This window comes from Sodiomyces alkalinus (assembly GCF_003711515.1).
Source record: "Sodiomyces alkalinus F11 unplaced genomic scaffold SODALscaffold_6, whole genome shotgun sequence".
NCBI lineage: Eukaryota > Fungi > Ascomycota > Sordariomycetes > Glomerellales > Plectosphaerellaceae > Sodiomyces > Sodiomyces alkalinus.
Genome location: NW_021167084.1, coordinates 1,061,656 through 1,072,275, shown reverse-complemented (window position 1 = coordinate 1,072,275; position 10,620 = coordinate 1,061,656). Strand labels below are relative to the sequence as shown.

The 10,620-nt window shown below is 44.1% G+C and overlaps 2 protein-coding genes across 2 annotated transcripts; one reads left to right on the top strand and one right to left on the bottom strand.

The window, feature by feature from the left end:
• Positions 1–3,061: 3,061 nt before the first annotated feature.
• Positions 3,062–6,373, top strand: SODALDRAFT_340252 (vacuole morphology and inheritance protein; the record flags this gene model as incomplete). The annotated part of the gene is made up of 9 exons (XM_028612931.1): positions 3,062–3,129; positions 3,184–3,346; positions 3,506–3,673; positions 3,731–4,388; positions 4,445–5,331; positions 5,389–5,507; positions 5,556–5,635; positions 5,684–5,843; positions 5,998–6,373. 9 exons carry the CDS (start codon positions 3,062–3,064, stop codon positions 6,371–6,373), a joined length of 2,679 nt encoding a protein of 892 aa, XP_028465739.1.
• SODALDRAFT_333697 (hypothetical protein) lies at positions 6,018–7,457 on the bottom strand. Its single transcript, XM_028612050.1, has one exon. The coding sequence runs from the start codon at positions 7,426–7,428 to the stop codon at positions 6,466–6,468; it is 963 nt and encodes a 320-aa protein (XP_028465738.1). The 5' UTR covers positions 7,429–7,457; the 3' UTR covers positions 6,018–6,465.
• Between the last annotated feature and the right edge of the window lie 3,163 nt (positions 7,458–10,620).

Below are 10,620 nucleotides of genomic sequence, written 5' to 3'. Positions count from 1 at the left end.
ATTAGTAGTAGTAGTATCCTTAGTATCAGGGAGGTTCCTAAGGGTATTAAAGGTGCCACTCCCGACTCTAGACTTTATAGTGGCGGATTATAGGCTCTTTATATTACTAAGAACCGCCCTTAAAGCCTTTATAAAGTTATTAATTATGAGCTTATTTTTCGTAATCTTATTATAGTTATTTACTAAGTAATTACTACTCTATTCCTAGGTAATAAGTCTAATAGCTTTTAACGCGTCTTCTGCCTAATAGTCCGCGCTTAATAGCTCTAAAACGCCTATATATTTATAGTGTATTATCGCTATTTTCTAGCTAATAACCTACCCGTCTATATCCTTAGGTATAGCCTTTATAGGCGTGGTGTATTATTAGTATAGGACTAAGGCTTCCTTACGGAGGTTTATAGGGGTTAGTCCTATATACGCGTAGAGGATAGTAATCTAGGCTTATAGGTTATTTACGGTATTATCCTATAGCTAGGTAAGGAGGTTACGTAACGTGGTATAAATAGTCTTTTCGATATACGAGTATACGTTATTAAACTCCTTCTACTATATTTTATAGTCGGCCTTTTCCTCGCGGTATACGCGGCGATTTTATAGGTAGCGCGTACGCCCTTTTTCGGAGAGGTCGTTAATAGACGTGAGCGCCCTTATCGGTAGGTTTTTTATTACGGCTATAGCCTTCCGGCGAGCGGCTATCTTCTTTTTACTAGCGGCCGTGGTAGCTATAGCGGCCGTGGCCGCTATAGTAACGATAGCGTCCGTGGTATCGGTGGCCTTATCGCCCTTTAGCGTAATAGTAGAAGATATAATAGCCGTCGCCTCCTCTGCCGCGTTTAGGTCTATAATAAGGGCTTTGTATTTACGAATATTAGATAGTATAGGCTTAAGAAGCAGGTAGGCGTCGGCCTCCTTATCGCTTAGCTTTAGATTAAGGTAGTTATCCTAGTAAGAGGCAGATTTACTATATACGGCGTGCTCCTATATCGCCTAATTCCTTTAGTTAATTGGGGTAGTGGCTATTACCTTCTATTTGGCGTTAGATATATTAGAAGATATCTTTACTTACTTATCGATTAATTAATTAATTAATAAGTAGATTAGTAGGTTGATTAATCGCTTAATTACTCTAATTAGGTCGATAGTAGTTATTTAAGAGTGCTTATATAACTATAATTACTTTTATAGTAGAATAGGGGTAGTCTTAGTAATATCTATCGTTTAGGGGTTATAAACCGGACTTATAACTTTCGCACGTTAAAATAGTATTTATATAATTAACTTAATAGAGCAGAAATCTCGTATATATATATTATATTAAGTTATATCTATATAAGTCTCTTATACTCTTAATTTAGGTGGTAAAGACTCTGTTATGGGTACTATATCATTTAGACCCTATCCGGTCTTTTCCGGTATCCTCCCTTATTATATCCTGATACCCGAGGTCCCCGAGATCCGAAGCCCTTAGTTAGGCATAGATCCCCTAGTGACCACGTCGTAGTCCGTGTGCCTATACGATAATTAGTACGCTAATACTAAGGCGCTCTTATAACACGGAGATACTTATATTATAATAATAATTATAGTTATTATTATAGTTATTATTACTTAATACTATTATACTATCTAGTTAACCCCGCGGTACTATAACGTTGCCTATAAGCTATAAACTATATACTAGAATTATATAAGCAATAAGGGAAAAAAAGACTAAAAAACTAAAAGATACCTTTAGTTAGTATAGTACTATAACAGTAAACCTATAAGGCCGTATACGGGAATATAATAAGGAAAACCTATAATAAGCTTTATAGCGTTATAGGAAAGAAAAAAGGGAAAAGAAAAGGACCTTATCTTCTATTAAGTATCTACTATTTTTTAGGGGTATAGGCGGAGCCTTATCCTTCCTGCCTATTACCGGATATAATAGGCGCCTACCCCTAAGGGAGGCAGGAACGCTTACCTTACCTTTCTCTTTATTAATTAATAAAAGGGATAATAGGAATAGCCCCCGGGGACGCAGGGAGGCTGGAGATAATATACCGCGGCCGCTATATAGCGGCGATACTGTGGTGCCCTTTTAGCTCTCGCTCCCTCGCTAATAACCGACCTAGGCTAACCCGAACTATAGCCTACCCTTCCCGTTAGCCACTAGCCTAAAGGTATAATCCAGAAATATAAAAGGAATATACCGGGGCTATATTAGCCCCGTAGCGGTATTACTCTAACTAAGGATAAGTATAGAGGTTTTTCCCGGGATCCCGGGTTTTCCCCTTTATAGCTACCCGAGAAGGACCATATAGTCTAAATTAGGCTCCTATAGATTAGATAGGATAGCGGAGTAAGAAGAAGAATAATAATAATAAAGTTCCTTTATATATAAATAACCTACTAATACCGGGCTCCCCGCTATATAGGTATAAGCTATAATATTTAGGCGTAGCTCTTAATTCCCTTATAGCCTTATATTATACTACCTTACCTACCTAACCTACTTAACGGATTTTAAGGAAGAGTCTTAAGAAGAGGAGAAAGAGACTAAGGTTAACCTAATCGATTATCATGAGAGCGAGATTTCTGCCTAATTTAAGAGTTAATTAGATAAAGACCTACGTTTATGTAAGCTAATAGAGAGGGCGATTAAGGACGCTGCTCGGGAACTAATAGAACTTAACGAGATAGTAATTTAAGCTATTTGCTTAGCTAGGTTAGTTACTCTTTTGCTTTGTAAATATACTGAATTAAGAGCTACGCGTAAATATTATAGCTTATACCTATATAACGGGGACTCCTCCGATATTAGTAGGCTGTTAGCATGTAAAGGAACTTATCTCTGTATATATATATATTTTACCTGCTGGATATCCAAACGTACCTGCTATTTATCCATCCCCCTAATATAATATGGTTTGTCACGCTGAGGGCATCTGACAGCTATAAGGCTACTAAATTCCAAGCAGGCTTTCACGCCACACTTCAGGCGTCTTGCATTCTGTGATGGTCCATTCCAGAGGCATTTTATAATTGATCTAAGTATGAACCAGTGGACAATATAGTCATGGACGCCAATATACAGCGCGCCCTAAACGACAAGCTCTACGATAAGCGCAAAGCTGGGGCTTTAGAGTAACAGTCATTCCCTTACTTGTTTAGAGACACGCGTACTGATAGCGCCTGAAGGCTTGAACGAACAATACGAGACCTTATCGCGGGCAAAGCTTATGCGGAAGTTGAGACTATTCTTGAGCAACTCTGCAACGAGTATGCCTACGCCGTTCATCAACCGCATGGGAGAAATGGAGGCCTCATTGGTCTTGCAGCAGCAGCAATTGCCTTGGGAGGAGTCTGTTGCCCCCTCCTTTTCCTCTCCCATCTTCTATTTTTCACATTCACACAACTCCTGGGCTCAGGTCTTCGGCCCCTTGCACCCTGCCCTGGTTGAATCAGTGTCCGCAAGAAATGTTGTAGAGAACAATCTGACTAACACCCCAGTCCTTCCTAGGAATTAGCTACATACTTAGGAAAGATTGTGCCGCCAGTTCTGGCGTGCTTCGCCGACCAAGATGCGAGAGTGAGATACTACGCCTGCGAGGCCATGTACAACATTGCCAAAGTTGCCAAAGGGGAGATTCTGATCTATTTTAATGACATTTTCGATGCCCTTTGTAAGGTATGTCATGCGATGCCTCAAGCAACCAACACTATCCGACTCATCTTCTCTGGCTAGCTGGGAGCAGACTCAGAGCTATCGGTCAAGAACGGCGCCGAGCTTCTTGACCGTCTTATCAAGGATATTGTTGCAGAGTCGGCTGCCTCCTACGTCTCGGTTCTCGAGCCGGTGCCCGACCAAGCATGGTTTGACAAGGAAACGACCGAGAAGGCCGCCCGGCTCCCCACCGCCTTTTCCCTCCAGCGATTCGTCCCCCTCCTCAAGGAGCGCATATGGGTTATTAATCCCTTCACTCGCCAGTTCCTGGTCGGCTGGATCACTCTGCTGGACTCCATCCCAGATCTTGAACTCGTTACTTACCTTCCGGATTTCCTGGGTGGGCTACTCAAGTTTCTTAGTGATCCTAACCGTGATGTCCATGTCGCCACGCAGGCTTGCCTCGACAAATTTCTCAATGAAATTGAGCGGATTGCTCGTGTCAAAAAAGGTCTAGCGGAGAACAGAAAGTCACACGAATGTGGCAAGAGAAAAAGAGAGGACTCGGTTTACTCGGACAGCATCCATGGGAGTCTCGAGGAAGGGGACGAAGTCGATTCGCATCTCGTGGACGACGACGACGCTAGTGCGGAGGAAGACTGGGTTCCTGGCCAGGACGTCCATATTAATTTCAGAGCCATCCTCGAAATCTTGACTGCAACTCTGGATTCCCCGCTGGGTAGGTCGTGACCGAGTGCGCCCTTTGAGACTGGCTGGGACTAATATGACCTCTAGAAGAAGATTCCTTGCTCGAGTCTCTTCGCTGGATTGTAGAGTTTCTCGACATCTGCCCAGAGGAGGTGCTGCCGTTTACGCCCAAAATTTTGGCGCACATGCTCCCAGCCATGGCCAGTGGAGTTGAGTCGATTCGCCAGGCTGCTGCTCGGGTCAATACGGGCTTGCTGGATTACGTCGTCTCCTTGTCCGATGGTACCGAGGTTGATGGGTCTTTGCACCCGTCACAACACCAGCCTCACCCAGGAGAACGACCCGAAGACAACTCAAGTACACATGCCTCTGTTTCCAGTTCTAGAGACGCGGACATTCGAAGTCCGACACCATCGCACAATCGTGCCATCTCCTCAGCCACCAGGCAACCCACCAGTAACCCTCAGGCTGATCTTGACTATGCTGCAGCTGTCAATGCTCTTACGCTCCTTTTCTCCAATGACCACGAAGCTACGCGCGTGGCGGCTCTTACTTGGCTCATAATGCTCCACCGAAAAGCACCCAGGAAGGTGCTGGCCTTCAACGACGGGACATTTCCGGCGCTTCTCAAGACATTATCTGATCCTGCCGAAGCCGTAGTCACTAAGGATCTGCAGCTCTTATCACAGATTTCGCGTAACAGCGAGGATGACTATTTCTCTAACTTCATGGTCAACTTATTACAACTATTTGCTACGGACAGAAAACTGCTCGAGACAAGAGGAAATTTGATCATTCGCCAACTCTGCATGAATCTCAGCGCTGAGCGGATCTACAGGACTCTCGCCGACTGCATCGAGAAGGAGGAAGACGTAGAGTTTGCCAGCATCATGGTCCAGAACTTGAACAACAACCTGATCACCGCTCCCGAACTGTCCGACCTGCGCAAGAGACTGCGAAATCTGGAAAGCAAGGTAAGTCCTGTATCCGTTCATCGCATCCTTGGCGCAGCCAGACTGACAGTGATGCAGGACGGTCAATCCTTCTTTGTTGCCTTGTTTCGATCCTGGTGTTGCAACGCCGTTGCAACCTTTTCCCTATGCTTGCTGGCTCAGGCGTACGAACAAGCATACAACCTCCTGCAGATATTGTAAGGTCATGCCTTAGTAGAAGTCGCTTCGCCGCTGACTGGAAGCAGTGCGGAGCTTGAAATGACGGTGAACATCCTCATTCAAATCGACAAGCTAGTTCAACTAATTGAATCACCCGTGTTCACATGTAAGGATGCACAGTCTGCACCCCTCAACGTCGCACTAACCGCGTCAGATCTCCGTCTTCAGCTCCTCGAACCCGAGAAGTATCCGTACCTTTATAAGTGCCTTTACGGGCTTCTTATGTTGCTACCTCAATCATCGGCTTTTGCCGCTCTCAAAAACCGCCTTAACAGTGTTAGCTCGATAGGCTACTTACATATCGCACCCAAATCGTTCGTCATAATCCTTTCCTCGTCACTTTGCCTGGGTCGCCCTGCTCCGGGCCCTAAATGGAAACCGCTCCACTGCGATCTGTTGGCTTTTTTTCATCATGTATCTTTTTCTTTTCCATCATTTCAGTGCTAACAGATCCGTCCTTCACTGCAGAAATGCACCTGTAGCGGCTGGATCCAACTACGACAGGCCCAATAGGCTCAAAGGGCGAGAAGAGGCCATCGTGCGATGGCATGATCTTCTTGAGAAGTTCCGCAGCGTGCAGGAAAAAGCCCGCCGGACGCAGCGATATTCAGGGGAGGGCTTAGCTGATGGGCCGATATCGAGCCTTGGGGACATTCGCCTAGGGGACGGGCAGGAATCCAAGAGCGCCAAAGAATCTCGTGGTTCGACTGGCTTGTCGGTGCTTGCCAAGGAAGCTGCGGCAGCTGCTCCGCCCGCTGCACCAGCAGCAAAGCGGTCTGGCCTAGGGAGGCAACTCGGGAGATTTGGTGGCGCTGTCTCTGGAAGAACAAAGCGTACCGGATAGTTGCTACGCGGGGACATAAAAGCAGCCATCCTCCTGCGAAGCAGACACAAAAGTTACTGTGGATATACGGCAACTGGCCCCTCCCCAAGAACTCATGGTCTTTTTCGGGGACTCTCCCGTTCGACGAGATTCTCGAAGCAGACGTCCCTCCGTTCCGCAAGAGACCGCAGTTCGCCACGTAGTCGTTCAAGCTGACCCCTGGCAAGGTCTGGGGTTTCTGGAAGAGAGGCAAACTGAGAAACCTCTTCCTCAAGCCCTTTCTTCTTGGCCAATAAGTTTGAGTGTTGAACTTCGTGGTCTGCTAATTGATCGATCATTGGGTGGGATGTAAAAGAGGCGGCATCAAGAGAGGCGAGACGGTCGCTGAGTTCAGAAATCTTCGATGACAACTGTTTGGTCCTTCTGTGTTTCTCCAGATTGTGCCGTGCCTGATCAGACGGCGGCATATAACTCCAATCCCGCTGACATCGCAATAGTTCTTCCATCTTGGCTATGTCGGCGTTGATGTGATTCCTCATTACATGCACGCGGCTATGGGCTTCTTCTAGATCGAACGCCCTGCATTGAAGCTGAACCAATGTGTCGCCAAGAGACTCTGGCATTGGACTAGCGATGTCAAGCTCGAGGGCCACACATGCCATGATATCTAGGAAAGTTTGATCATCGCGGGATAGAAATTCCTCCAAGTCATTGAGAAATGCGGATCGAAATTGCCTACTAGCATCGGGCTCCATGTCGCTGGGCCCGAAAAGGGCCAGATTGAAACGTTGAATCTCTCGGAGAGCAGCGGATTCGGCTAGTGCAATGCGTCGACACTCATCATCGGACGCCTCGTTGACGGATGCCAGCGCAAGCAGGTCTTTGAGTGTTTCGTTATTTCGCTCGAAGAAGGGAACGGAACGACCGGCGAATTTCGAGGCAAGCCAGGCGTCAACGAAGCTCCAATCCTTGGAGTTCGATGCGGCAATACGGGCCACAGTCGGTGAGAAAATGGCTGATGATTCTGGGAGCGGAGACAGATGCATGATCCAATAAATGCCCGTGGGTATTCCCATGAGACAATAGACAACTGGTTAAGTACTTGGCATAGAATGGAAGTGTTGCAACTGAATAGCTCAAGTATTATGGAACAGACCACAGTCTTTTCGGTTACGTAATAGGCCGGATTGCCAAGAGTACAATCCGGGTAGACGCTTGCAGAATCTGCACCATATAAAATACGGTGGCAGCGTTTCCTTGACGGTCTAAGACAGTTACAATTATACACAATTACCTCAATCAATTTTTGACCTATTTTATGACGATTTTGACTACGCTTTATCTGATAATTAAGAGTCTTACTTACTAAGTGAAGATATACCCTTTTACCTTTATTACTATCGATTTAAGAAGCTATCTAGCCACGCCGATATACCGAGTCTATTCTATAACCTCTATATAACACTTTACGACTATTTATAATACTATTACGTAACCGCAAAGATATTATATCTTAGCCTTATTATATATAAAACCTATAAGGATTAGGAGCTCTAGTAACGCCTATACAAATCGGGTACTACCTATAATAACGTGTAGAGGTTTCTCCGCCTAGTCGATCCGACTTAATTCCCGAGGAGCCTATAATACTAAATTACGGCTCTTTCCCCTCTATAATACCTAAGCGTACTCCTACGTAATATCTTAACCTTACGGACACCGGCTAGAAGGCGTATAACGTTAAAATCGCGCGCTAGGAGATCCTATAAGCGTAATACGATAGTTACCTAAAAGGGATTAACGCTATACTAACCTAGCAGGTTAATACTATTAACCAAAGCCGTAAATAACTACTACGAGGAGGTATACCTCGCGAGGTATATAAAGCCGTTAAATACGATACGGATTAGTCCCTAGCCACCCGCTAAACTAATACCTATAAAAAGTATATTCAACACGCTTAGTACCCTACGAATAGCCTTAAAAAGCTTAGGGAGTAGTTAAATAAATAGTAGCTACTACTATAAAGCTATAAAGATACCGGTTCGAAGCCCGCCACGTATATAGAGGTTATAAATTTCTTTAAAGGTATACGCCCCTAGATCGGCCGCGATTAGACTAAGGCTAAGGGACGCCTTATAGATAACTAAGTAATTATACCCGAAGACCTTTACACCCTCGGTTAGAAATATATTAATACTAGACTTAAAGACTAAGGAAAACGCGGTAGCCACTACGCTATAGTATTCCCGGCACTATATACCGGAAGCGAAAAGGGCGAGGATACCTTAAAGACCACGGCTAAGCCTAAGAAGGGTAGCCGTGGGAAGAATAAAGCTAAGAATCCTGCAGCTATACCTTCTACTGCTTTAGCTAACCGTTCCTCTTCTAAACGCCGCTAATCTACTCTATAGAAAGGGTAGATCTACCACGTATACGCTATACCTAGCCACGATATTAACGCCTGCTTCTATCTATTCCCGGATACGGTATATAACGATTAAACACCCTTCGAGAGCACTAAAATAACCGTCTAGCGGATCCTTAAATATAACTACTCGCTACGCGCGGAAGTAGAAAAACTACGCACCGTAAAGAAGGTAAAGAAGGATATAAGCCAGGACTCTACATAGCTTAAAGAAGCGTGACTCGACTATAGCAGCGTCCGTAGCGGCGTCTCCTACGCTACCACCTTTATAGCGGGTACTATTACCAGTTACCCTCTTCGAACCTTTACTATCCTTAATTCCGGCGCTATTATTTATATCTTTAACGATTTTTCCCGTTTTTCTCATTTTATACCCGCCACGTAAGGGGACTACGTAGTAGCCGGTAGTTCGTCCCTGCCTATATAAGGTTACGGTAATATAACCGTGAGATTAAACGGACTAATAGGAGGCCTCGATTTCAGGCTATTAAACGTCGTATACTATAAGGATTTTACCTATAATTTAATCTCTAACTAACGCCTACGTCTTCGAGGATACTAGTAGGATTAGAAGCCACTAAATAACTGTATTCGGCGTTCTGATAGATCTATACTATACTAGCTAAGTCACCACTTCGATTAAACCGTTATTAAATACATGCCCTTTAACTAATCTACGGCTGCTTTTCTAGGCTCTTCTTCTTCTACCACCCGAAAAGCCGTCCATAAATCGACGATACGGTATCTAAGCATAGTAGAGGGTATCATATAGTATCTACGGCTAGGGTATATAGGCCCTAAACTACTTAGGCACCTAGAAAAACAGATATAGGGGGTTAAAATAAAAGGACTAATAACTATCGACTACGAGGCCTATAAGCTTATAAAGATTAAACGGTATATTAGTAGGCGCCCTCGCACCGCACCTACTTATATAGGGGAGCGGTAGGCGATTAATTTCATCGATTTTAACCGAATATCTAATAGGGACTCGCGGTTTATATTTTTCACCAACTATTATAGTGGCTTTACGGCCACCTACGTTATAAAGAGTAAGCTAGTAATAGATATCCTTATAATAATTAAAGAATTCCTCGCCTGGGTAGACCGCTAATTAGGCTATAAGGTACGCGTTTTCGAATCTAATAATAAGCTAACTTAATCCCACGATATTACCTAATTCCTGCGTGAAGAGTGTATTCTTTTAGAGGTATCTACTACTAATACTTAAGCGTAGAACAGGGGTGCCGAACACGCTACTATTATAGTTATTTCGAAGGGTTATACGATAAATATCCACTTAAAACTACCGCTATTTATATAGCCTAAGGCTATTCCCACGGCTATATATATCTATAACCGGACGCCACGAAGGCAGTATAATAATAAGGATTAGAAAACGCTATATAAGGTCCTTTTTAGAAGGAAGCCGATTGTATTATATCTTCGAGCTTACGGCTATAAGGCGTACACGATAATAAAGGACGCCTAAAAGGGCGCGAATAAGCTATTAAATCGTATCGCTCCCAGCGTATATATCGGCTACCTTATCGGCTATGATTCTACTAATATCTTCCGTATCTAGGTGCTAGGCCGGCGCTATTACCGCGTTATTCGCACGCGTAATATAGATTTTAACGAATATACTTTTTTTAACAGCGATATTAACGCCTTTAAGGATAACCTCCGTTAATTAATCGAGGAGTAATTAGAAGACCTAATTAATTAGATTAAGTAAGAGAGAGCTAGAGATTCACGGCCGTTTATAGACGTATAAGCTAAGGACCCCCCCCTTTATATAACTGCTTATTTTAAATTATTAGATCCGGGGATAAACGCC

What these genes read in the sequence shown, in the direction of transcription:
- SODALDRAFT_333697 (XM_028612050.1), bottom strand. Translation starts at nt 7,428, where the DNA reads ATGGGAATACCCACGGGCATTTATTGGATCATGCATCTGTCTCCGCTC.